At 34.0% G+C, this 27,907-nt stretch overlaps 1 protein-coding gene across 3 annotated transcripts; it reads left to right on the forward strand.

Moving 5' to 3' along the window:
* Ask1 (apoptotic signal-regulating kinase 1) lies at nucleotides 1-27,785 on the forward strand. Of its 3 annotated transcripts, none has more exons than XM_072297908.1 (23): nucleotides 2-229; nucleotides 1,604-1,723; nucleotides 2,540-2,748; nucleotides 3,319-3,513; nucleotides 4,663-4,829; nucleotides 6,310-6,478; nucleotides 6,980-7,089; nucleotides 7,398-7,681; nucleotides 8,879-9,038; nucleotides 10,852-11,011; nucleotides 11,340-11,509; nucleotides 11,996-12,435; nucleotides 13,075-13,379; nucleotides 14,315-14,550; nucleotides 15,050-15,244; nucleotides 18,033-18,143; nucleotides 19,193-19,451; nucleotides 20,370-20,528; nucleotides 21,114-21,219; nucleotides 21,678-21,879; nucleotides 22,692-22,956; nucleotides 23,441-23,517; nucleotides 24,680-27,785. In XM_072297908.1, exons 2-23 carry the CDS (start codon nucleotides 1,678-1,680, stop codon nucleotides 24,807-24,809), a joined length of 4,155 nt encoding a protein of 1,384 aa, XP_072154009.1. In that variant the 5' UTR covers nucleotides 2-229; nucleotides 1,604-1,677; the 3' UTR covers nucleotides 24,810-27,785. The 3 variants fall into 3 exon arrangements, with proteins under 3 accessions (XP_072154011.1, XP_072154009.1, XP_072154010.1); XM_072297909.1 differs by lacking the exon at nucleotides 2-229 and adding an exon at nucleotides 310-565; XM_072297910.1 differs by lacking the exon at nucleotides 18,033-18,143 and having other exon boundaries at nucleotides 1-229.
* The last annotated feature ends 122 nt before the right edge of the window (nucleotides 27,786-27,907 follow it).

Consider the following 27,907-nt stretch of genomic DNA (forward strand, 5'->3'; position numbering starts at 1 on the left):
GGCGTAATGTCAACAACACAACTTTTGAGGTTATTTGTTCAGTGTCAGAAGATGTGAAACAGCACTGAAAAACTGATAATAAAGTCAGTTTTTCTTGAAATATATTCAGCAATGACATTTTTTTATTTCTAATTAATCCCTTGCAGTTACTCACATGTGTTCAAACTGGTGCAGTTCCGTACAAGTCCCTGTCATCGAACGTTATTATACCTGCACTTTATTATGCAAGGTAAGATATAATTATGCAGAGTTTGCACTTCACAAAACCAATTTTGTTTCCGCATGTCCAAATTGATTTACTTTCAGATAGTGATTTTACAGTCAATATTTGTGTAAACTTAAATTCTATTCCATAGTAACGGTTTTCCCTGTTTATGGTTGTTCCATGATGTTTGTGATCATGTGAGGTTTAACTTGGATTTCATGCCGAACAAAAATTTTGTCTCTATGTTTTGGGCCGTTTGCTCCATTCAATTACTTCAATTTTTCTCATGCAAAGCTCTTCTCCTTTGAGTTTCATAAGTCTCGTCCCTTTGTAACTTCTCATCGGAAGCTTATAAACCAGGTGAGGATCTGCAATGAGATTAGTGTGTGGGCGTCAGAGACAATGTAAGTGACAGAACTGTGCATGAGCTTCAAACATCAAAGTCCACTGTCTCTTATTAGAGATATATTCTTATTTGATTACACTGTTGTCACTATATTTTATTATTCTAACCTCTGCGTATCAATCATGGTTATTTTGCTGAAGCATTTATCTACATACTGCCATTGAATGCAAGGCCTACGCTAAAGTGTGTCCTAATGTCAGCCATCTCTCTTCTGCTCAAGCAAGCTTAGTTCCAGGAATAAATTCATGTTCATATTTTGTGCAAACCCTAGATTCCACAATTCTTTCAAGCTTTTGTTAAAGCAGTGGCAAACTCAACTCTCCTGGATCGAAGTTCAGTTCAGAAAATATTTTAAAATAAAATATCGGTAAATATTGTAACCTTTCAAGAGAGAAAACACTTGTTTCTTTGTTATGTCATTATTCTAGGTCATTGCTGATACAAAGCAAAGGAGGAGTCAGAAAATATTACCATGACATTGCTTATAGAGTTGTAATAGAGCTGTTGTCATGATTTGACCGATAAACTCTGAGACTGCTGTGCGCATCCTGTCAGATATCACCTCATTATTTTGGATTAAGTATGAGAATTATTTGGAACTAATATAGAATATTAAGAATTGACAATTTTCTCAGGGGAGCAAAACCTAATCAAAACCTGACAGTCGAGTTCCCCCCGCCTGATTACGTCATCCGAGCTTACCAAGAGTATCGTCTCAAACCGGTCCCATTTTTGGCATTTTCAAAACCTTGTTATTTTGCCATTATGGGTTAAAAAAAATCTGTAGAAATTCCTAGAAGCTTAGTTTAATCCGCACTTACCTTGAGAAATTGAATGAAAAAATATGAGTATGACTGGCCTACTACCTAGGAGAAGTTTTTTTTTCAGGAGTTAAAATATAGAGACCGATCATGAGTTATTGATGACATTCATGTGTTGTCTTTTGTCTTCATGAACTATTTGATGAAAATTCACAACTTTATTTTTTTCAGATCCATTTCCAGAGATATAGTCACTTTTACTGAGTGTTACACTTATAATGCACATTGAATAAGAAGCTAGAAATATGCCAACCACCCTCATCGCTTCATCAGCGGACCCTGATGCTGCAGGTAACCATAGCTAATATCACTTTAATTATGGGCTGGTGTGAATATAGAATTCCAGTGTCAAGAGATAGTATTGCTGACTCGCATCAATACTTTGACCCTTTGTCATCTAAGTCTTTAGATTTTTTCTCAGGACTATTCTAATGTTTAAAATTGGCTGCGGTATTATTAATCGTAATTGGATGCCAAAGCATCCTAGTGAGGTAGTATGGTACCCGATAATGGCCAAACTCTAGACGATTGCTTTACCTATTCGATGGTTGTAGGTTCGAATCTCTCTCTAATACCCCCCCCCCCCCCAATATTGTAAGTGATTGTTTTTCACCTCATGACCAACTATCAGTAAAATTATTCAAATGTAAATTAACATGTAAGATAATATTATAATACATTGCCTGCTCCTGCGGGCCGATTATTGATACGACTTCAGCTGGACAAGACAAGGCATAGCCTTATCTTTATCATGCAATATGTTGTATTTCAATGTCTTATCTGGCTGCTCTAAACTTTCAATAAGTAGGCCCGTTTTACAGCCTAGACTTCATCTTGTTATGCACACATAATGTGAAACTGCAAGGCAATAATTTCTTAAAGTTGTAAGCATTAAAAATTAAACAAATGTAAGTTTCGTTTGAACCATCGCAGATCGTAGCTGTACATTCTCCTTGTGCGCTCTTTACCTCATAAAGATCCCTGTAAATTCAAAACAATCAGTTTGATCCATGAATAAATTATGTACCGTATCAGCATATTGTGTTGGATGTCACTGCTTTTTGCAGGCAGTAATATCAATAATGCATTGGAATTGTTTTGTTGCAGGTGCAACATCAGCAGATGCTAAAAGTGATAGTGGTAGCAGTCAAAGTGATATTACAAACAGTACAAATGTCACCCAAGGGCGTCCAAAAATGGATGTTGTTTGTGTCATTGACCTAACTCAATTGGAACATTTACCAGCTCGGAAAAGAGCATTTGAAGAAGTGAAGCAGGCTTGTAGTCTAGTAAAGGCTGATTTACAACATGTGCAGGTGAATATTATGTATGCTTCTCTTCAATATCTTAGTGAAACGCAACATTTATTTGGTCCCCCTTTTCCCTCCAACGGATCCTTTAGATGGGTGCAGCACAAAGCAAAAGGAAAACAATAGCGTTAATGTGGTATTTTTCTTAAAGCAGCAATTTACTAATCATAACTTAAACCAAGACTATAACAAACGAATGTAAAGTCTATTTTTGGGTGTCCAAAAATAAGTCTAAGAGGCAAAAGAAAATTTAGAGAATAATAAATACACATTATGCATTATTTAAGATGCAAGTGAAAAGCAACCATTTTTATCCATAAGTATCTGTATGAATGATATTTCCTTTTTAAGTATAGTATTTTGCCATATCTGATCGAAGTTTCTGACAAGCCTTCATTATTTTTCAACCCGAAAAAACCTGAAAAATTTAAAAATTTTGAATGATTGGCTTTGGCTGACAAATGTAAAATTTATATTATATTATTCTTTGTAGCAATAGGTAGTTTTATTTCCAAAGCTCATTGAATTTAATCTTTTTTATTTATTTATTTATTTCTCATTATATTTTACTTACAGTTTGAAAAGCTTGATTTCGGTGAAACGAATGTTTTGGACTCCTTTTATAATGCCGATGTTGCTGTCGTAGACTTAACCATCCAATCTCAGTTGAGTTCACTATTCTACCACCTTGGAGTCAGAGAAAGTTTTGGAATGAAACAAAATATCTTATTGTACGTTGACCATGATTCGGAAACAACGATAAAGTTAAAGGTAAATCGACATTTTGTAGCTCAAAGTGAGCACTCATTGATGTGTCCTTTGATGGCTATTATTATATAGAAACTGAATTAAAGGAAACATTGGCTTTTATGCTGTAAGCATAGAGCGATCTGAGTCATAATAGAAGTAAGCAAGCAACTAGATCCTGGAGCGTCATTAAAGTGTTGAGCAGTGCTCTCGTTATACTGCATTACTTTTCCTATCTGAGTTTCCTTGCATTTTTTGGAGGAGTTACTTTGCTGTCAGTGTACAGAGGGCTCGAACTTCGTCGATTGTGACACAATGGAAATGCCCCTGATTTTATCGGAACTTTATTCACCATTTGATTAAAAATGGGCACCAGTGACTTTGAATCACTCTACCAGCAAAGAATCATCGTAAGAATGGTTTTTTTTTAAATGAACGGAATCATGATTATCTAACAGTCTGACAGTGATCTTAATGATCTTTTCTTTGGTGGTATCCTGGATAACCTTATTAGCGACAGTAATGTTGTAGATTTCTATGATGGTAAAATCACCCAAGATTCAGTACGGACATTATCAACATGATGATAAAAGAAACATAAATTGGAGAAAAATTTAATTTGTAACTGTAAAATGTGAGTATTAATTCTAAATTCCAAAGGCAAGTATTTTAGTGCTTGCATTGAAAGAAATAAAAGAAATTAAAAATGAATCCCGAAAATCTGAATAATAATTTTTAAAAAAATATTGAAGCAAAAGGTTCTTTTTCCCATAATAACAGCGCCTTGTGAAGGTACTGTATCCTACCAGATATTAAAAAAACGCGTAAAATCATACCCAGGAGTAAACTGGGGAGATATTGGTTTCTTATTTACGTGAAATTTACCCAAGAAAACTAATTTTCTTTGACTTTTAATTTAATCAAAAGAAATGAGAAAGTAAGTTTATTATAAAGTTTAACTGTATTTCATACAAACATAAAGTGCCTTTTGCTGTCAGGATTTTTATGCTGTCATACACTCAGGGTGAATATTTCGTTTACCTTCTTCAACTAACAACATTTTGATACATTGATGAACAAGATCGTTCAACTACGTTCATTTTTCCATTCTTATTCAAGAAATATTCTTAGTTGATGCTCAGGTTAAAGTCTCTTTTTCTTTCTTTTTTTTAGCTCTCTTGTGGATCTTATACCTTCCTCTCTTATCGCCTAAATGATAGCGGAGTCTGTTTAACAACAAATCCCAATGTCTTATGTGATGCTAGTGATCAAGTAGAACCTCGTGTACCTATAACTGTGAAGTTAAAAAAACTCTTGGAAAATGTGGAAATCCAATCCAAGTAATTGTTTTCATTACTTCAATTTATCATTTTTTATTTTTGTCAGAAACATAATTGATGGAGTTGAGGTCAAAGTGGTTGGCCAACTTTTTAAGTTTATCAGAGGATCTGCTGTTTGCATATCAGAACCTAATAGAAAAATCAGGATGGCACATCTCCTATCTCATTAAAAAATTGACCAACTTATGTGACGGATACATTGTTAAAACTACTTCCAATTGCTGCTTCTGACCTCTGGAAAATCCCCTGCAATGTTACCGTTATAGTTATGTATGTATGTAGGTATCCATAAATAGTCTCTGTAAAACTGTGAATACATATTAAAGATAATAAAAGAATCCAATATTGTATTTCCTGGGCATGCTAGCTGATTCAGTGAATGGGCCACTAGACAAGGTACGAATTTCAGCATACTGATACATGTTTCTTCACCAAAATTTCACGTAAAACACGACGCGCACAAAGAAAATTACCGAAATCAACTCCCTCCGAAGATATTTAATGATTCTTGGTGCGTGAATTGAAACCACCCGCTCATGAAAACTCAATGCTCTACGTAATTCACATCGCGCGCTAAACGTTATCATGAACGTCTCTGCGATAAAAAAATCTGGCAACCTCAATCTTGACGCTTTGGCTCAGCTATAGCAAATTACTTATAGGTTGAAAAACACATCGTGGGAAATGAACATAGCTCGATTGAGAAGCTTGCTGAAACCGTTGTAGTGCATGATTTGACGCACGTAGAGCTTTGAGTTTCTTGTGAGCGGGTAGTTCAAATTCCTCGTAATCAATGTGAAATAAAAATGTTAATATCTCCGTTAGGAGTTGGTATCAGTAATTTTCGTTGCGCGAATCGTGTTTTACGTGGAATTTTAGTTAAGAAACGTGTAACAGATTGCATAAATTTGTACCTTGTCTAGTGGTCCATTGTATTTATATAATTGTATTTTGTAGTGAGGAAAGAAACTTTTTACTGTCCAAATATTTCTGGTAATTCATTTCTCATAGGAAAACCAAGCATCATAATTACTTGAAATATTATTGAGAATAATTTTCATGAACAGACAGAACTACTGATTTTTCCCAAGACCCTGCTCATTCAAAAATTCCTAATATACCTCTCAAAAAAATAATTGGCCCTGGAAAATAGGTCATCTTCTCACACACTCGTATCGTTGGCTTACCTTCCTGAGTAAACTGCAGTGTATTAGATAAAATTTTGATTGTTGATATTGTTAATCAACTTTAATTTTATCATAATTCTGTGTGATGTGATATTCACACAAGGATTTTCGTCCCTCTTTTTTTTCTGTAGAATAAGGAAGGTAATACTTTGAAACATGTATATCTTTGAAAATCGACAAGAAAAATTCTCTTACGTTATCTACTAATAAGATGCTGTTGCAAAATGCTTTCTGGAATACACATTGTAGGAGTAAAGTCATTTGTTAATGGATTTTTTCTCTCTCCATACCAGGAAACACATCAAGGAAAAATTTCTTGTAGATCTCCGCAAAGCGCGTGAAGCCTACACTGGAGAGGAACTTAGGACAGCTTTGTATAATTTAAGAAAAAGATTAGATGACCCTCATGTACTGTCTGGAGAAGTGGTTTTGAATATTTTAATATCTTTCCGTGATATACAGGTAAAGTTGTTTTGGATTTTTTTCTTGGCTTTGATACAGGACGCTTTTTCTTCCCTCATATTAAGCGAGAGAACAACAAAGTTAATTACTGTTTCCTAAGTGTTCTCCAAAAGATTTTCCTTTTGTTTCTTTTCTGCAACTTTTCCTTGAAAAACTAAGCTTTAAATTGATTTTCAAGTTGGTTGATATTTGTTCCTCAAGTATATAATTTTGAAAATAGCTGACCTTGATACCTTTGCCTTTGGACCCATGAGTTCCATAAGTTCTTATGTAAAATTTATTTTTCAATTTTTATTTATCACCACATATTTAATGGTTCAAGGAAGTAAGTTTTTTTTCATCGCAATAACAATTTCCTCATCAAAATAGTCATTGAAATAAATACATATTAAAATGTTTATCAAATGACAGCAGTGTCAATATTAGCAAATCCATTATTATTCCACATATGTCAGTATGATTAATTTGTATACTTAATAAAGCTTCATTTCAAACTTTCAGGATTACGATGCTATGGTACGATTAGTCGAAGATTTAAAAACAATCCCCAACAAAAAAAATTATGTGCAGACTCCAGTGTTAAGATTTCTGTACCCATTTGCGTTAAATAGGTATGTTATAATGATTGTCCTTCCATACGCCTTTTTTCAGGTATTTATATTGGAGTGTAAGCAATATCTGGTCACAAGTGGCCTTTATTTTAAAGTGGATGTGGATTTTTGTGTAAGTGGTCGAGTTTTTAATGTCGAATATGTTATTTGGATGCATTGTTAAGAAAAAAAGGAGGGAGGTTCTCAAATTATGTTGCTAGTGAAAGACCACCTAAAAATGGAATTTTCAATTCTAAATAGTTGAAAATGGGAAGAAGACCATTAGAATAATCCCCTATTTTAAAATAATTGCTCTTTCTTTTTACCAGACGAAACAAACCAGGAGACAGAGAAAAAGCTTTACAAGTCATTGAAAAAGCCTTGGAGAAGAAAGAAAACCATATTCCCGATATGCTGTGTCTCTGTGGCCGCATAAACAAAGACAAATTCGTTGAATCTCACTATCAAGATATGAGTAGTTTACAAGATGCAATTCATTGGTACAGGAAAAGCTTTGAAGTGCAACCGAATGAGTATGCTGGTATCAACTTAGCTACACTTTTAGTTATTGCAGGAAATGAATTTTCAAAGTCAGACGAACTACAACACATAGGTAAGAGACAGCTTGTCACTGTGTTTCAATGGGCCTGTTGCATGCAAGAGATACAGCCGTGCGAATAGACTTTTTAGAGGTTAAATGATACGAAAATTACGATGGTCACATTAAAAAAGTCTGAAATACACTCCTTACTGCGCAATTTGTGTTGTTAGGAACGCGCTTTTTCAAATTTCCAGCGTCTGGGGGCAGTTTTCTAACGGAAACAATTAACGGCAACTCGCGGCTATTTCCGGTCAACTAAAACTGACAACATAACCTAAAAATCGGAGCTCGTGACATCGTGAAATGAAATGTAGAGGGATTGCGTTGGATATTTAAAAGTTGATCGATTCGGTTACCGCATAAAGCGTATATGGACCACTGTAGGAGATCACGTTGGGTTTGTAAACAAACTGAAGGAAAAAATAACAACAACAACAACGACTCGGCATCTTCCGGAAATCACCGAGCCCGCCGTTTGCTCGTTTCCGGTGATTAGAAAACTGCCCCCAGACGCAGGAAATTTGAAAAAGCGCGTTCCTAACAACGCAAATTGCGCAGTAAGGAGTGTATTTCAGACTTTTTTAATGTGACCATCGTAATTTTCGTGTCATTTAACCTCTGAAAAGCCTATTCGCGCGGCTGTATCTCTTGCATGCAACAGGCCCATTCTGCAAAACTCATGACTAGGCGTATTTCAGTTTTCCAAGTTGATTGCCCTCCCTGAACTACGTAATCTGAAATCCATGAAAATAGAACAACATTCATGATCTTAAACTCAAAATGTTTATGAAAGTGCTTAGTCAAAAAACAAAACCACATTGTAAATTAATCAGACTAAATGTAACTTCATGCAGGCGAAAAGTCATGATGAGTCGTGAACAAACTTTGAGTCAAATACAGTTCATTGAAATATTGAAGTTAACCTAGCTCAAAATTCTGAGCAGTTGCAGAGGTCTGAATTTATATTCAAAATTCTCGAAAAACTTGCAAGAACTTCTTGGAAGTCCTCATATTTTTCAAAGACAATCTACAGAAATCATCCAAATATTTAGCATATTCAGTAGGTAGCGTCGTCCAGTACATACTAGAATAGCTGATCAGCCTAGTCTCTCAAATACTACAAAATCAGTTTGACCCGTCCACATTTTATTTATCTCTTTCAGTTCTTTGTCATATTATATTTTAAAGTCACTCAAACTTTTTTTGCAGGAGTTGTGCTAAACAATCTAATTGGAAAGAAGGGTAGCTTGTCTTCTTTAAAGGATTATTGGGATGTAGCGACATATTTTGAAATCAGTGTTTTAGCAGAAAACTATGCAAAGGCTGTGCAAGCATCTGAATACATGTTTAAATTGAAACCACCTAATTGGTAAGTTTTTAAGATTATATAGAGTGACTCTTTGCTTTTCCTATCAGTAGAATCGCAAACAATTGCCAATTCAATCGGACGCTTTTTTTTTTTTTTTTTTTTATCATGAATAATTAAATCCAGCATCCACCATGCCGACAGAAGTGAAAAATACAAAAAAGTGAATGATAAAAGTTTTACTTGGCATCATTGTTTCTCAAGATGATGTTTGATTAAATATACAAGTCTCCTTCCCAATTTATGTGCTGGGGATGGGAATAGGAAATCATCAGGAAAGTCCTCAAAGGTTATTTAAATTGTAAGAAAATACTTTTTATCAATGCACATGCATGAGTGTTTCTCTATCTTAGTTTTTTCTTTGATTCTTGTAAAGCAGTTGTCAGGTAGATACATTATAACCTGCTAGGAAACATTTACATGATGTACATATCTACTGGAGTGGTTGCATTTTCTTTAATCTACGAGGGTCATCCAAAAAGTAAGGTTCCCTACCTTGTATCTTCCAAACGAAAATAGATAAATCAAATTGGTAAAAACGTGCATATTAGGCATACTCTAAGCTTTAAAACAAGCTCAAGTTTTTGAAAATCGGTTGAGGACTTCGCGAGAAAACTCAATTTTACTGAGACGACCTCCCGTCGTCGCGTGCCCAACTGCCCACCTCCGGGGTCAGGATGCGCGGAGAGTCCCTTACTTCAGACTCGGCTTATCGCCTCTAAACATCAAATCGAAAAGGAATTTAAAAGATTTTATCAAGTAGGCCTTACTTTACTTTTTGAGATAGTCTCCGCATCTTTTTTGACGTTTCTGGTATCATTACAGCACCTCTTTCATGCCTTCCGCGTAAAAGGTCTCGTCTTGGCTCCAAAACCAGTCATTGCCAGCGATCTGCACCTCTAAATCGGTTGGAAATCGCTTTCCACAGTGGGAGTTTTTCATCTCGGGAATAGACAAAAGTCACCTGAGGCGAAATTAAGAGAGTGCGGAGGATTGGGGAAAAATTTTACCACGGTAAGCAACTAATTTGGAAGTGCAGATCTCTGGCAATGACTGGTTTGGAGCCAAGCCGAGACCTTTTATGCGGAAGGCATGAAAGAGCTGCTGTAATGATACCAGAAATGTCAAAAAAGATGCGGAGACTATCTCAAAAAGTAAAGTAAGGCCTATTTGATAAAATCTCTTAAAGTCCTTTTCGATTTGATGTTTAGAGGCGATAAACCGAGTCTGAAATAAGGGACTCTCCGCGCATCCTGACCCCGGAGGTGGGCACGCGACGACGGGAGGTCGTCTCAGTAAAATTGAGTTTTCTCGCGAAGTCTTCAACCGATTTTCAAAAACTTGAGCTTGTTTTAAAGCTTAGAGTATGCCTAATATGCACGTTTTTACCAATTTGATTTATCTATTTTCGTTTGGAAGATACAAGGTAGGGAACCTTACTTTTTGGATGACCCTCGTATCAATGTCAGAAGTACTTGCTTTATATTCTCAGACCCTCCTTTCTACAAAGTCTTCTGTTGTTGAGTTTTTGCTCTTGTTGATCGGTATTTTCTATTTCTTCATGCTTTTGTGAACTTTTTCTATAATCTTATATATTCAGAATTTTCCAAAACGAACATAATCTAATTTAAGGATCCAATTCCATCTGTTAAAATAATCTCGTGGTCGTGAGAAATATAAATTATCAATGCAGAGTTTTAAGGAGAAAACTTTCTCCTGCTTCCAAATTTATTCATACCACCGAATCACGCTTATTTTTTGGTAAAGTCTTGAGTTTTCATTCATTCATTCTTTTAATCGTTACAATTAAACGCAGGTTCCTAAAATCAACAGTTGGAAACATAACGATGATTGATCGATTTCGTAAGAAGAATGAAGATGCTGAGAAATCACCAGAGGAACAAATTTTTCAATTCTGGATGGACTATTTTGTAGAAGCTACCAAAACAGAAGTGGGAGACACCATCCGCTTTCCCGTGAGTTTCTTTTTTGCTTTTAACTTCTTCTACATATTTTTCTTTTACTTGAGTTGTCAGTCGTGCTTTCATTAACCCGTGATGGTTAAGCTCAAGGTTTGATTTCAAGAGCCTCTTCTAAGGTCTTGTTTGAGTTTGATTCAAATTCAAAATTTAATGCACAGCCTTAGTATTTTGAACTTACACAGATTTTTTGCTCTAGCTTTCCACCACTTTGCAATTGCACAAATGATACAATATTTAATGCAAAAATCCTTTGAAAAATCAAACATTTCTAGTTTTTCTTGGTACTATTCAAGCTTTTCATTCATTAAAATTCTGTTTCCAGATTCTTATTTTAGAGCCCACCAAAATTTACATGCCAAGCTACGTAACAGTGAATCTCGGAGCTGAAGTGAAAAATATTCAAATGTGGAATCTCTGTATTCAGTCAATGAGGGGCCAATGTCGACAAGTTCATGACTGGCTCTTCACTGAAAGCCAAATTAGGAGTGTCAGGTATTGATCATTGATAATTAAATTATATTTTGTTTCTTCCAGCAATGTGGCATTTATCCATTCACATTCTATTTTTTGTTGAGATCTGATCTCTGATCCCTTGACAATAATCACAAAATTTTACCGTCCAGATAGCAACATTCCAGTAAATTTAATGTGAGAAAGTGAGAAAATTTCTTTCTCGAGTTTTTTTTATGTGAAAAAGGGAAGGGGAGTGTCAAGGGAAATGTTATTTAAGGGGTATCCGGACCAGCATTACGATCAAAATGTGAAGAATGGGTGGGTGTTATAAAGTCGGGAAAAACAAGTTAGGTAATTTATAGAAGGCTCTCGTGTGTTCTATTTTGTGGTATAGGGCGTATACAAAAAATTAAGTATGTTTGATTTTCCAGTGTGTCTTGCTCTCACTACAAACTATGTCTAATTCTATTTCTTGTTTTATCTTGGTTTGTTGGTCGTTAATTCCATACTTTGTTTTTGTTCTAGTTTGTACAAAAGAGATGAGCGATGCCTGTTTCTGTATGTCCACGAAAACTCAGACGATTTCCAAATGTTTTTTCCTTCGGCTCTCTTTCGCCAACGATTTTATGATCTCATCCTTGAAATGACTCGTGATCAAGAAGGCATGATAACTGATCTCGAAAACGTTCTGGATCAGTTTAAATTTGAATATGAGTTAGATGATCAAGAAAAAAGAATTATCCTTGGTAAAGGAACTTATGGTGTAGTCTATGCTGCAAGAGACCTGAACACGCAAGTGAAAGTTGCTGTGAAAGAAATACCTGAGAGAAATCTAGGTGATGTGCAGCCTCTACATGAAGAAATCAAGCTTCATTCACAGCTACGGCATCGCAATATTGTTCAATATCTTGGCTCAGTCTCTGAAAATGACTATTTCAAAATATTCATGGAGCAGGTACCTGGAGGTAATTTGATGTTTTTTGCTTTTATTTACTTAATTTTTGGTTGACCCAAGATCATGTAAAGTGGATGATAGTATAGAGTAGCAAATATATATAATTAGATGACTTTCCAGATGGTAGAAATACATTCAGAGATGAAAATAATTCCTTTAAAAACTAGAGCTAGAGAGATGGAACACACCAGAATTAATAAGTTAGTTTTCCCATCGTAATTTTTAAATTTTTTAACCAATTTTAACGTTTTAAAAACTGGAATTGAAATAAGAACTCTCTCCGAATTTCATTAAATGCACTGATAAATTGATAAAAACAAAATTAATTTATCCTACATGGGTCTGAACTGTCTTGAAATCAGTTATTGATGTTTGCAAATCGATTTCCACTACTTCTGATCAGCACAAAATCAGAAAGAAGTTCTCAAATGCGACTTTTCTTGTTATAATATTAATTTTGAAAAATATTGTGAATACTACCCTATAAAATATGTCCATGCATATTGTGACTGCCACCAACTTGATTCACTACTTGGTTATAAATCAAATTTAAGAATTAACTTTTTATACTTTTTAATTTGATTTTTCTGAGGAAGGTGTGGCTCAACACTTTGAAAGTTTGCTCATTTTCTTGTTTCCAATTTTTCAGGTAGTTTATCTGCTCTATTGCGTTCCAAGTGGGGTCCTCTAAAGGGAAACGAATCAACCATTATTTACTACACAAAACAAATACTTGAAGGTTTGAAATATTTGCATGATCAAAAGATTGTTCATCGTGATATCAAAGGAGATAACGTTCTTATAAATACATTCAGTGGTGTGGTCAAAATATCGGATTTTGGCACATCAAAACGCCTTGCTGGATTGTGTCCAAGTACCAAAACGTTTACCGGAACATTGCAATACATGGCACCAGAGGTCATCGACAAAGGACAGAGAGGATACGGTGCTCCTGTAAGTATTCAAATTTTGCCCAAGTCACCAGCTCTGCCTATCAATCATGCCTTTTTTTCAGCTGCTTTTTTTGTTTTGAAATTAACGGCAGGTATTTGTTTCCAGACATAGCCAGCAATAGTGACTCTCCTTAAAAATTTCCTGTATTGTAACAAGAGCTTACAGCATTTTTTTCAATTATGTATCTCAAGTTTTTAAACATTCATACATCGAGAAAGGTTCTTTTCAGGGTGTATTATAATCTCACACCATGAGTCATTTTCTTAAAGATAACCACTTCAACTTATCATGCGAACAAATCATTAATATCATTTTTATGTATTCAACAGGGTGTCTAGCATCACGATTTTCCCAATTCTATCAGGATTTGAGGTCAATCAGGATTTAATCCCGATTTAATCAGGATTTGAGGAAAAATCGGTCGATTTGAGAAAAGTCGGCTGTCCGATCGGATTTTTTTATCGAGCTATTTTTGTGAAGTTGCATCTGCCTAATTTTTCTCTGCAAAAATCAGGATTTGACCATGATTTGAAAAATTATGAAATCAGGATTTAGCAGTCAAAAATCAGGAAAAATCAGGATTTCCGAAAGTGATAAAAAACTAGACACCCTGTTCAAATTCCATTGCCACAACCACCAGGCCTAGTAGCTGATGAGCCTTGTATTTCGATCCTTATTCTACGTGCGTTATTTCTTTCCCATGAATTGCAAATAAGATTTTTTTTCGCGACTTGTCACTGCATGTAATTGGGCAAGACGTGGCTGAGTGTTACTTCTTTTTTGATTTTTCTCTTGCAGTTTGTAATCTACTTTACCATAAGTTCAAAATCCCTCCCTGTTCCTCTCCATCTCTCATGTGTGTTGTATTGGGTGATCTAAAACGTCGTCCGAAAGGAAGCAGAAAATTATCCTGCATCATTGCTTTCATGTTTCAGGCGGACATTTGGTCTCTGGGTTGTACCATTATTGAAATGGCAACTGGTAAACCACCTTTTATTGAACTAGGATCTCCTCAAGCAGCTGTTTTCAAAGTAGGATACTATAAAATGCATCCTGATATTCCACCAGAGCTCTCTGAAAGGGCGAAATCGTTTCTTCTACGTTGTTTTGAACCTGACCCTGACAATCGTGCAACAGCCGCAGATTTATTGGAGGATCCTTTTCTTGTAGAGTGAGTAAAATTTTACCTTTTTTTAAACCTAGTTGGTACCATTTCTCTCATCAAGTTTTTATTTACATGAGCATCAAATGTCCATGTTTACAGGGTCTTCAGTGCTCTGAATAATCTAAAAAGTTAGGGAATTTGTATGTTAAGTTTTTGAATTTTGCGAGTAGCACATTGCTCAGTAACTTCAGCTGATGTCATTTGGGAGAGCACAATCAACTTTAAAGTGCCTTTTTTAGTAATTGGAATGTTTAGAAGTGGAGAATTTGTCCAAAGTTAAGCAATATCCAGCATAATAATACGAAAAAATATCTAAGTTCAAGTTTTGTTCAGAGGTCACTAGGTCACTTACATATAGCAGAGAAATCGGAAATTTTGGAGTTGGGGAAAGTCAAGGCATGGGAAAATGAAGAAATTACATAAACCTTGTGTTAATTTTTGTGACTCTGAGAATCTACCAAAAAAGAAAAAAATATAACTCCAGTATGTCAAACTTATGTTACAGAAAGAAGAAAACATCCAGAGCTCTGGTAATTCCACAAGAGTTCAATAGAAGTGCTTCGGTTCCGGGAGAAAGACCTTCACGTGGAGTGAATGTCAGAATCAACACTGGCCATTTTAATAATGCATCCCATGTCTCCTTCAACACTCCAACACTAACCAACTCTGTCAAATTGGCAAATCACATCAATGATGAGAGGTATGTTTTTAACTCTTAATGTCACTCTTTCGTGTTAACTTAATTGTTTGTTTTATTAGTTGATCCTGATTATTCACATTTCATTATTAAGAAAGATACCATAGGTACATCTTGATTTTCTATCCACATTAATAATGTTGTCATACTAAAAATCTGTGAGAAATTGAGCATACCGTCAAAATTCTAACTAGCGTAAAATTTTTGGGGTCAATAATTTTTTGTGTCAACAACTTTTCATCCAATCCACCAAGCAATTTTTATTACCGTCACAGAATAAACATGGGCCAGTGCCTAAAAATTAGCATTTTTTCTCCTTTCAAAAAACAGAAACAATAGCTGTATTCAAACTAAATAATTTTAAATAAAGTTTTATTTCAATTAGAAAGTAATTTTATAAAAGAAGCTCCATTGGAAATGGGCAAACAATTTTCCTTCCTGAACAACACAGATTCCTAGAAACAAAAAGAAATGTGCAGGTTGTTAATTTTAAATACATATCTTGATCTCTTTAGTTGTGTATATTGTGTAGCTCTGCTAGTATATTCTTGATGCATCTAAAATTTCATCCGTACATCCGTTTTTGAGTGAAGACTTACTAAATATCACACATAAACCTCGTTCAAGCTAATGCCATTCTTATTCTTTAGTTATCTATTTTTTCTCATTTATTCATTCTGAGATAGTTTCATGAATCTGAAGAGCGAAAAATCGCATCACAGACATTTTTGCCCCTCTTGTTAATTTTATTTTCAAGTTTGTATGTAGTGCAAAAAGCTCTTTGCACATTGCAAGAATATTGCATGCTTGTCTTTTAAGGATCAAATGAACGATTTTCTGCTCAGAAAATGTAGTGTTTGATAATTATAAAATGAAGTATTCAATGGTAATTAATCTTTGCCCTGGCCATACGCTGTTCTCAGTCTGTGATCTCACAAACGATCTTGTTCCCATCTTTGCATAAAAAAGTTTACTTCTGTGAGTAACCTACTAAGTCACATTTAGAAAAAAACTAGAATTTAACGTTACTCATCTGTACAAGAGCGTACAATCACAGGAATAATTTTCTCTAATGCTGAGATGTGTGCAAATTTATCCTTTCTGCATTATTGTGGCTAAGGTGGCAACTATCCAATGAAAATTGGACCTAAAAAAATCATAGTCTATCATTATTTTATCCTAGATTTTGCACACAATTCGTCATCGTTTCATGCGATTCTAATCAACTCCTCTCTCCGTAGTTATAATTATCTTCTTTCAAGTTGTCGCTGCTGTGCAAAAATGCTGATACTATAATAATTAAATTATGGACTAAAGTTGAAAAGAGTTTTAAGTTTGCACAAATTATTTCCTGTTTTCTTTTTTTCATTGGAAAATAATAATTTTCATCTGTTTTTAGTGTGTGCATCCCCTAATATTTTGGCTTGTAATTTTTTATTTTTTACTGTCAGCTTAGCATGTCAAGAAATCATTTCCACAATGAGTAAAGTAAAAAAATTACTTATAACACCTTTAACTATCACCACTAAATATTTATTTCAATACATCAACTACATGCTTATTATTTCTGAAGTTTTTCAAAAATATGTAGAAGTTGTTTGCATCACTCTATGTATAGGAGCGTTAATGCAAGTATGATTTATAACTTGCACTCATGTAACTAATTTTTGTATTGGTTTTTTCAGAGCCCTATTTTCTGCATCAAAGTTATGTCTAGAGATCCGTCCACCCCCTTCCCTCTTCCTCCGGGAATATTTTCATGAGCATTTTCATTTAATGTTGCCTGCACTAGTTTATTTTAAACATAGGGGAAGAAATCCATCAATTTTTTTATTTATGCCCAGCTCTTGTCACACGATCAAACCATGCCATCAATATATTAAGGTCAAGTGCTGTAATGGGTCATTGTGATCGAATCAGCCAATCATAATATCTGACCTTGAAGATTTGATGGCTCGATTTGATCGTTTGACATCAGCTCTTTACTTTCTAAACATTTTTTTAGAGAGAGAGTGATCCTCTGTTAATTGGTTAATTTGTGTCCATTAGTTTTAACAAACTTTACTTTTCGAAATTCCTAGACCATTTTCCCATCATTTTCTTGTCAAAATGCTTATTAAAATTTCCATTTTTTACTTCCTCCAAGTTTGGAGCTGCAGTTTTTGTCTACTTTGACATGTTTTGGCAACTTAATGGGTGTTCATTCAAGTCCCTCACTAATTATTTTTGATATGAAGAAGTCATAATGTTTGTGCTGAATGAAAAAATCGACCCGCATCGATGATTTTGAATCGCACAATGCATGATGGCTCTTTCAGATAATTTTTGAATTTTCATTCTTCACTAGATACCTCTTCAATCGTGTTCATATATATTCTGTTAAAAGTTAAACTAGTCAACACACGTTGGTCTGCCTCCATGTTAGGAGTTGAGCCTGGTTAGATTTTTAGTGCTAATTTTAATTATTGTCTCTAATATTGGACCTTTTGGGAATAATCCTCATTTATTCTGGCAAACTTTAACTGCTTTAGAAAAGCAAGAGGATATTTCCAGAGTCAGCGCTAAACAATCTTCCCAGCGCCAATTTTTAGCTTTTTAGCAAATCAAGGTAAATCTTTTTCATTTACCGGTGTTATTAAAATACTTGGATTGTAGGCATTTTTTAATAAGCTCTATCACCTAAGGCATTTCTTTGCAGAAATAGGACAGTTAATATGAGAGTTTTTTACTGTAATTGCTTGCTGTTACTAACAAAAACTAACTTAAGCAAGGTGTGTGGTTGATTTAACAGTTGCTGGCCTAGCACTAAATCACATCCGATCTCAACTCACAAAAATCGCTCCTCAACTTCTCCATTTCTTGCGCCGATAACCATGCCTCCTGCTTGGCAGTCATACAACAGGTAACTTTTCAATTATTTATTTTTCTTTCTTCCAATATCTGTAAGAATTTACTTCACCAAGAAATAGAATCAAAATCATTTTGCTCAGTTACAGAATCAAAATCATTTTGTTCAGTTACTAATAGAAATGCTCCCAATTGCAGAATCTTGAAAGCTTTGTTACTCTGCAAATAGAAATTCATTTTTTTTTCTTCCATTCTGACCAGATATTACCTCCAACTTAAAATATAACCCAAATTATTCAATAGTTATTCAAAGATAAGCTCCTCAAGGCTACTTTTGATTAGCAAACACGCCTTATCGATTTTATTCAGAATAATATATACAAATTTCATATTGTTTGTAGGTACTTTAACCTATCAATGCTTCAAAACAATCCATAGACACAATGTTTTCTAAATTTTTACACAGGAGTGATATACTGTAATTAATTCTTAGAAATGTAATAATATCCTAATAACTCATCTAGTTTCATCGGCACTTCTGACATTTAGAATCACCTTGCACTTTATTTTCTTTAGATTTTTTCACCGTTTATTTCCTTTGAAAAACACTATTTTATAGCAAGATTAAAAATGATTGAAAAATTGATTCCTGAGTTATTTCCAGTTCCTGAAAATCTTACAAGATTCTCGGTGCGGCTTTTACGATAATATCCATTAAAAATTTGAATCTCCAAACCATGTTTACTATCTTTGTTCATTCTCAATCTCCCAAACAATACTTTGTGTGAACTTTGACGAGGCGTTGACTCCTCTCAGCACTTCTGAAAGAACGAGATTATGAAATTACGCATAATATAAATTTTATCAAATTTATGAAATATACCAAGTATAGTTTGACTTAGCCTATCAACTTCCATTTTTCGTCTCATATTTTATCCTACCTCCATTATTATTTAAAAAAACACCATCAAGATTTGCCTCCAATTTTGTATCGATTAATTTCAAGTAGAATCATTGGCATCTAATAGTTTGAGACTTGAAACAGTTGGTTCCCCAATTCGAAGCTTTTTTAATTGAATGATTAATGAATTATTTTTTTTTCAGTTTGGCAACAGTTACTTGTGATACTGAAACTGACGGAAGTAACATTACAAGACGCAGCTCCTCTGGTGGTCTCCTGTCCCCAGACGTTGATATCGGAGGTCCAAATAATGTACCTGAACAAGATGGGTTTTACCTCTTAAAAAAGGATTCGCAAAGACGCATGACTCTGTCTAGAATTTTAACACAAGATGAAGAAAATATTTGTCATGAGTGGTTAAAGTGTGTCCGTGGAGATCTGGGAAACACCGTACTTACTGTGGTAAGTACATCTGATATCCATCATTGGCATTGTTGTTGCTATTTTTCCACTAATGCTCTAAAGGAATGCTGGAAGACGGCCCGAAATCTAAACTTAAATCTGCATTTACGTAGTCGGAGCACATGTGTTTGAGGAATACGGAGATAAAGCAAAAATCAGTATCAAAGGCAAATAAAAACTTAGAATGGATCATTATGTCTTTCAGCATATGGACAGCGTTTACCATAACACTGATTTGTTTTATTCAAACTGATTTGAAAACAATAATTGCCTACTCTTCAGAAGTTCACATAACATTGGTATTTGCAAGAGGTATTTTTTGGTATTTATTTTCTCCTTTGAGGGTATGAATCCTAGTGCCAAAAACACTGTTAATTGAGGTTTTTGCCTAGCCTCTTACCAGAGCATTTTGCAAAACTTTTGGTGCAGAAAACATCCAAAACTGAAATCAAACCATAGCTACAGCAGACTGAGGTTTGCCTTCAAGAGCAGTTTTGAATTAACTTATCTAAAGTTTTTATCTGCCGATGCTTGCAACTCAAAATTTTGGATCATCATTTATTGCAAAATCAATTTTAAGATGAACAAAAGAAAAACCAAAGCTAAGATCATCCATGCTGTCATCAGATAAACATAACTTTATTTCTTTACTAAAGCGTTACAGCTTATTAAGAAATGTCAACTAAATCAAGTACATACTTGTGTAAAACATGAGTTCTTTCCAGACTTTTTGTGAAGAGACCCAGAAGTAACTTAAAATTCTCACACTTTCACGATCCCATTATTTAATTGAATCAAGGATTTGCACACAGCACTGAGAAAATTATATGCTCTGTTAGTTCGTAGTTAGAGTGATCAGTTTTCATATACCTTTTCCATTCATAGTTTCATGAAGCCCTTCTCCACATTTGATTTCAGAGTCACTTGAAGATTTTATTAAGGGGTCTGAGAACTTATATCACCGATCAAGATCAATCTGAAGTTGAATCTGCCCTCCATGTTCTGAAAGAGGAATTGGAGTTTGATTCTTTGGCGATAAATCAGCTGCAATTTGCTATCTACTTATTTCAGGAAGCTGTAAGTATTTTTGTTTTTTCTGTTTATGAGCCTGAAGGTCATGGTTCTTAACGGTTGATTATGGGTAGAAATATGGTTATTTTCAAAAGTGGTAGCATGGGATTTAAAATTGAAAAATTACTGTAAAGTGATGGTAAATTAGAATATTAATTTCGAATCTTTGGTAAATGGCTCGTGCAAAGTTCACCAGTATTTCACAAATAAGCCAAAAATCATGAACATTTTTTCATAATAGTCTGTGTGATAATTCAAGAAAATGCCGACCTGGGAGCATTTCAGTGCAAGAAGTCCAATTTTCAAGGAATTCCCACTAGCTGGACTGGTTCCTTGAATATGTGCCTTATAACTGGTTCATTTGTCCGTAAGTAATCAGTGATTTTGGTTTGTCATCAAATTTTTCAGTGAAATTAATTCTTTTGTTGAGAACATTAGTTTTTTTTTAGTTGCTTAATGTGGTGCAATAAATGAGTGAGTTAAAGCTTGGCCTAGTTTCTAAACCTCGCAACCATTAAATTATTTACCATCATTATTTTCTCCTTTTCTCTCCCTTTCTTTAAGCTTTATTTTAATATTCTGTTGTTTTAGGTGAAAGTAGTTCTGAAATTGCATAGTGTAAAACCTCATTGGATGTTTGCTTTAGACAATTTAGTACGGAGTGCAGTTCAAGCTGCCATAACTGTTTTATCGCCAGGTAATTCAATTATATTTTTCAATATACTTAATTTGATTTGGATAGCATACCTATTTCTAACTTGTTGATTTTTTAAAAGTATTTCTGCCGTTTGAAAATTTATCAAATTTTTTTTTCACAATATTAAACCTAAATGTCTCAATTATGTTTTCATCGTAAGAAATATATTAAAAGCTATGTTTATCAAAAATCCAATCAGAAGTTGTCTTTATTGTAGTATATAAGTTATCGAGTTTTAAGTTTCATTTTGAATTTGAAAGGTTTTGTAAATAACTAAAAAATTTATTCCAGCTTCTGCAATACTCTTTATGAAATTAAAAAAATTTACTCATATGAGAGGTATCAAATTCTTGTAGTCTAAAAACTTACATTCTCTGCAAAACATGAGAAATTTTGATGTATTGATTGGGAAATTAAGTGGGGAAACTTAATTAATTCAAATTTATTTTTGAGTACAGAATTAGGAGCCAATCTAGTCGGGCATGATCAAAGGGAAGCTGAAGTAGTGAGCGGAATACCGCAAAGTACAGGATCTCCGTCTCTTGTTTCTATGAATTCCATCAAATCAACCAAAACCAACGAAGACAGCTTTGCAGGCTCTCTAAAATCAAGGCACGAATACCGCGATCAAATTAACATATTGAAGTTAGAAAATAATAGGTATGGATTTTATTTTTCATCACGTTTTTCCCTTCAATGTTTGAAAAGAGAGGCTTTTCCAAAATGTTGTAAAATCATTATTGCACATGCTGTAATTGTGATAAACTCTCATTTATGCAACGTTTCAAAATTTCCGCCGCCATTTTATTTTTTTGCAGATAAATTGTTGGTTGAATCTGTTCGAAAATTTCACTGAATATTATTGGCAGCTCACAGGAAATTTAGTGAAATTTTCGGACAGCTTCACTGAACAATTTCTCTGTGAAGAAAAAAATCATGTCAGAAATTTTTAAACGTCGTAAGGCGCTTGTGATACTTTGGTCGGAAGGTGCCGATGTCATCTATAAATGATACTTGTATTTATGTATCTTGTGCTTCTATGCTGTCTACGCACAATATTTTAGAACTTTTGTAATGGATCAGTGTTTCAGAATTCCATAATTGGCTGTCACTTATATCAACATTGACTGAAATCAGCATAATTTAGAAATTTTGTCCTCGCATTTCGGGTTATGTGTTGGAAATTCCATTGTTGTTATTGTAAAAATTCAGGGTGAAAACTGAGACGATAAAGGATTTCCTTTTCATTAAAAATCTTATAAATAGTCTACTAATCAGTAGGTCTAATAATCAGTAGTAATATGTCTCGATGTTGAATCCCTGAAAAGAAAAGTCTCCACCATCACTGAAATGCTCAGTCATGGAAAACTCTTATTTGCCTCTGCCTAAAGTTAACGGAACATCTCAAAGAATTTCATCAATTTTCCTCAATTTGATTTTAATGATAGTTTAACTAAATTTTTTTATTTCAGGTTAACAGAAGAGGTATTGGAAAACTTAAGGCTGGGGAATAAGCTTTTGGAAAGGCTTTTGGATGACCAACAACTTCATTTTAAACTCCTGAAACAGATGAGAGAGGAGCAAGCCTCGTGCAGTCATTCTGCGAGTGTGAAATCAGACCCTTTTGATCCCATCTGGATTTCTGACACTCATGAAACTGTTTTCAATGATTCTGCAAAGGAAAATTTAGTTCAATGGTTAGAATCTCTTAGTATTGAGGAAGAGTCCATTAACAAGGTGCGTAAAAAATCATGTATTATCGTTTGACATAAACTGTTTTTGTTTGTACATAGTTTTGCTCTCTCTTTACTGACCCAGCTAACTTAAGTCATTTTCTAATTATAGTGGAAATATTCTTGTCACAAATAGGAAAGAGATTATTTCCAAGAATATGAGGATTTTTTTGAGGAAAAATTATTAAGACCGACCAAAAAAAATGAATAATTCCCACTAGTTTTTCCTACTAGTGCTAAAACCCTAGGAAAAGAAAATGCGTACGCAGTTTAAGTCGTGCTTTAGCACATTAATGTCTCTGTTTTATTTTTTAAATTAATGCACTTATTACTTCATGTGTATTTTTGACAACTTGAGCAGACTAAAGTCATGTTTAAGAATAATAATTTTCAAAAAATGTGTTTTTCTTCTAGCCATTTATGAAATTAATCATCTGTCTCTAATTTATTATTTCATTTATATCAAATATTTTTCAATTTCTTTTCAGTTTTTAAGGGAAAAATTTATACTAGAGGATATTCTTTGTATTGCAACTCGTGAAGACATCCGGAGACTCAATTTAAGGTAAAGCAAAATTCAAATTTTCATTTCATCTGTGACATTAGCATAAAGATATGTCATCAAGTATTTAAACGGGTAGTCAGATGTTTCAATTTTAAGTTTGAATCACCTTGTTTAAAGGGGACGAATATGTCAAAAACTAGTCGGGTGATATTGATGGATGGAATTAAATGATGAATGGAGGTGGAATCTGTTGCACAGTTGGCCGAACCGCAGAGTAGCTACGATGGTTTTTAGAAGTGGATGCTGCACCAGTGTAGGTTTCTTTACCGTGTTTGAGGCATCCCTCTGTATTCTGCACTATCTTGTTTTTCTTTTTGTTTGGCTTAACAGTCAGTGGCATGGGGTGCAGTGTGATGGAGCAACTGCTTATAGTGACTCAAGTATAGGAAGGTTCTTTTGCCAGCATCTTAGTCAGTTTTGCAAATTTCAACACTGGATTTGAGAGTTTTATCTAGTTTGTTGGCATATGTTCTAAATTTGATGGAAGGAATAGAATTGTAGAGTAACACAAAGATGCAGAAAGTTCTTAAGAATGCCATTTTTCAATTAGGCCTCCTCATTTTATAAACCCCTTTGCCCTGAAAAATTTCAAGAAAGAATCTTTGTTTTTCTCGCAACATGCATATAGCTACCTCAAGAAAAATATGCTTTTTTCACCTTTGTTTTTCGGTAATTACGCAATTTTAAGCTATCGCGGCATCGCGCACTTGCCTTCCCATTTTTGCACAAGACCAACTGAGACCTGCCTGTTGCGTAATCGAAAAGTTTGTGTACACCTGGAATAATTCTACATCCACTCTTTTCTAAGAATAATTGGACATATTTCTACCAAACGGAACTAAGTGCATTAAAACATGAGCCCTGAGACCCATAAGAATATATGCATAACAGGGCTCACGTCATAATGCACATAGTTCCGTTTGACAGAAATACGTCCAATTCAGAGTCAGAAGGACCAACTATGAATAATTTTGCGGAGAGTAATGGCAGAACCTTCATTAGAGAAAATAAAAGAACAAATTAAATTATCTACAAGAATTTGATTGGCTAGCATAATATGTTGGATAAGCCTCTCTCTTGAAAATCAAAATTTTTGCAGCTGAGTTATATTTCATTTTCTTTCTCAGATCTGTTTCTCATTTTTTTTTTATTGAATTTCCAGAGGAGGTGAAGAATTACGTGTGTGGAGAGCTATAATGAAATTTCGTCTGGAAAGGAGGTCGGCATCTTCATCCCTGAGTCTGCAAGAGCATGATGGTCCAATCTCAAATTTCTCCAACCCAAGGTCTTAAAAATCAATTCAAGCAATGTCTTGCATCTAAAACACACACAATTCCTCGGAGCATTTTAAAATATTTTGCTATTGATGAATAAAATACAACAGAACGAACATTAGAATACTCCAATTACTTTTCTCAAATATTTTGTGAGGAAGAGTAATTTTTTTAAAATTGTCCATTGTTTTTTTTTTTTGTAAAATTGTATCTAGTGCCAAATTAGCCCTTACCAATGCTTTTTATTGTAACAACCATTTAATATTACCACCTATAACCATCTATTATTATCGTAGCCAGTAAGTTCTTTAACTTGAACCGTCTTACTGAGAAGTGAAAACACTGAAATGATCCATTTCTATTTCCTCGTGCCTTATTAGTTTTTACGATTTCTCTCAAGAAATGGCTTGATAGCTGTACGTATAGCTTTAATCTAAAATAATCATTATCTGTGTTCAATTCTATTTTTGTTAATTAATCTAAATCAATAACACGGTTTTTTTTATCAATCAAACAATCAACTATTTTTGTAAAACATTTTTTATTTTGAACTTTATTAATACTTTTTTAAATATGTTTTCATTGCTTTTCTAGGATTCTATAACTCAAGCATGAAAAAGTGTGCCTTTTCTCGGAAAATTGTTTGTAAAATTTCCACTCATTAATTTTTTCATAACTTACCAAATGTTCTTATTGTCATATTCTGCCTGAAATAGATCTGATTATACCTAAGTTTTGAATTTCTATCAATTTTAAGTTTTCCGTTTAAAGTTTGCACTAAAAATATTTAGGCCATTTTTAAAAAAAGGAATACTAGGATTTGTTTGCCTTTTTTTTTAAAAAAATCAAATTTTTGATTTTTTTCTCTTTTGGTATAATCACCTTTGTTTTGCACTTGGGAAAACCTTTAATGAACCATCAGTTACCTTCAAGCTGTTTTCCATGAACCCTTATTTTGATAAAGCTGTTTCTTGTTGACCAATTTTGTTGTAGAGTAGAAGTAATGTCAAAGCTTGTTATTCTCTATTATCGTTAACAATAGTTATTTTACATCTGGAGAACACCAGCGGAAGAGGAGGTCAGAGAGCAAGTTCATTAGACATTAAAAATAAACTCTGGCGCACTAACATCATGAAATCTATATTATATTGTTTTAACAACCATTATGGATCTACAAAATATCAAGTGTAATTTTATTGGAAACCTTTAAAGATATTTCAAAATTCTCCTTTTTTTAATTTCCTCCTCACTACTAGGTGAGCTCATTTCTCAGTAAGCCCCCTCTCCACCAGTGTCCTCTTCGTTTTTAGTCTTGGCTCGAAAATACCACTAATTCACGAGAACCAGAGCTCCATTCAGCCCCTCTCGTCCAAAGCAAAAAAGAAAATACTCTATTTACATCGTTGAAAGTTTGATTCAACAAATACTAGTAAAATGAACGAAATAGTAAAGGACTACATCATTGAAGCTTCAATCAGGAATCAAAGTTTTCCAATTATGTCAAACCATTTAAACACAAATTATATGAAGACCTCTATTTTTATTAAGTTAAGTTGTTTAATTATATCTCTATAGATCAGTAACCTTCATCAACCTCGGTTCAAATATAAATATTGATCCAAATATTACTCCCGAATTTGATTCATACAAACTGTCAATTTTGCTGTAAACTGTTAAGTATCAGTATGTTCCATCGGATTCATAATGTTCCCGCAATGTTTGGCTAAAAAAATTCATTGTATAAAAACAATATCTGCAGAAATATATCAAGAAACCAACACCTAGGAATAAGTAGCCTCTTCCAAAGCCTTTTTTCAGATTTTTTCATTGTTTTCAAGTAAATTTCGAGATGAAATATTCTTTTTATTTTAATGTTTTAAGATGCATAGCGTTATGCCTCTTCTTTGTTTGGTCAGTGTACCTGGTTACCTTAGTGCGAGGAGATAAGAGGAACAAACAAATGAATTACAGTATCAGTGGACCTGAGTTGTGTTTTCTTTTTTCAGGATTTTTTATCTCTAGAAATCAAATGGGTACTAATATTTCTTTCACAGCTTATTTCCTTAATGAGGTCATACTCAAAAACTTTCTATTTAGTAGAGTTTCTTTCTTTTCCATATTAGAAAGTATGCACTATTTGTTAAAATAACTTTCTCTCAGAACTGCTGATGTGTATATGAAAAAAAAATTTCGAAAAGAAGAGGAAGGTATCGGTCAGTTTTACGTAGTTTCTTAGCGATTCCTACTTTTAATACTTTTTAGAAATATGAAGTGCCATTCATAATCGTTGTTATTATATATCAATAGGTCATGATTAAAAAATGTATAACTCGATCTGTACCATGGCTAATGTCCCTTTATGCCTATTTGTTTTAGTAGAATACTGACTAGCAGTTTTCTTGAAATTTTCTGTGAATTTTTTTCCCTGATTTAATATTTGCAAAAAATTTTAAGCAGATGTTTTGGTTAATTTTTTTTTAAAAAAAGTTAAACATAATGGAGATTTTTAATTGTTGCAATGGAGTTACTAATTTTTCAAAATCGGCCATCGATATGCAAGCTTGTAGCTTTTTGCTGACAGCAGTACTGATAGGCTTCCTTGATAAGCTCATAGTAACAATAACTTGTAGCAGTTGTCAGTAACTGTAGGCTAATTTTTTTCAGCATTATTGTTTCTCTCTTTCTCCTCAGAACTAGTCATCTCAAGTTAAATTACTTGCCTAGTTTAACTTTTTTGTCCTCTCTATGTGATATCTAGTGCCTCAGGCAATGTATGCTTGTCAATTCTTGTATTTTTTTGTTCATTTATCTGTCAACTAATTTCATTCATCGAGTGTCTTGAAAATCAATGCTGTTTATACGCTGTTGAGTTTAGTTGACAAATGTCTGTTCTTGTAAATTGTATCGCTTGGTGCTAAAACTGTTTTAATCTCAGCTCATGTAACGCTTCCATTCACTCTGTGAGAATAAAGTTCAGATTTTATTGAAAATCAAGTACATAGTATCGCTTGTTATTTACAATACTAATGGAGGAATGAAACATCAGACGTCTTTTTCCCTTCTCACAATTGATACAACATGGTCGCTTTCAGTTGGTCTCGGTCCATATGATGGAC

Source organism: Bemisia tabaci, chromosome 3, assembly GCF_918797505.1.
Source record: "Bemisia tabaci chromosome 3, PGI_BMITA_v3".
Classification (NCBI taxonomy): Eukaryota; Metazoa; Arthropoda; class Insecta; order Hemiptera; family Aleyrodidae; genus Bemisia; species Bemisia tabaci.

Coding starts and splice junctions, on each gene's coding strand:
- Ask1 (XM_072297908.1), top strand. CDS start 1,678: ATGCCAACCACCCTCATCGCTTCATCAGCGGACCCTGATGCTGCAG. Junction 7,090..7,397: donor TACCCATTTGCGTTAAATAG/GTATGTTATAAT, acceptor TCTTTTTACCAG/ACGAAACAAACCAGGAGACA. Junction 11,012..11,339: donor GAGACACCATCCGCTTTCCC/GTGAGTTTCTTT, acceptor TTCTGTTTCCAG/ATTCTTATTTTAGAGCCCAC.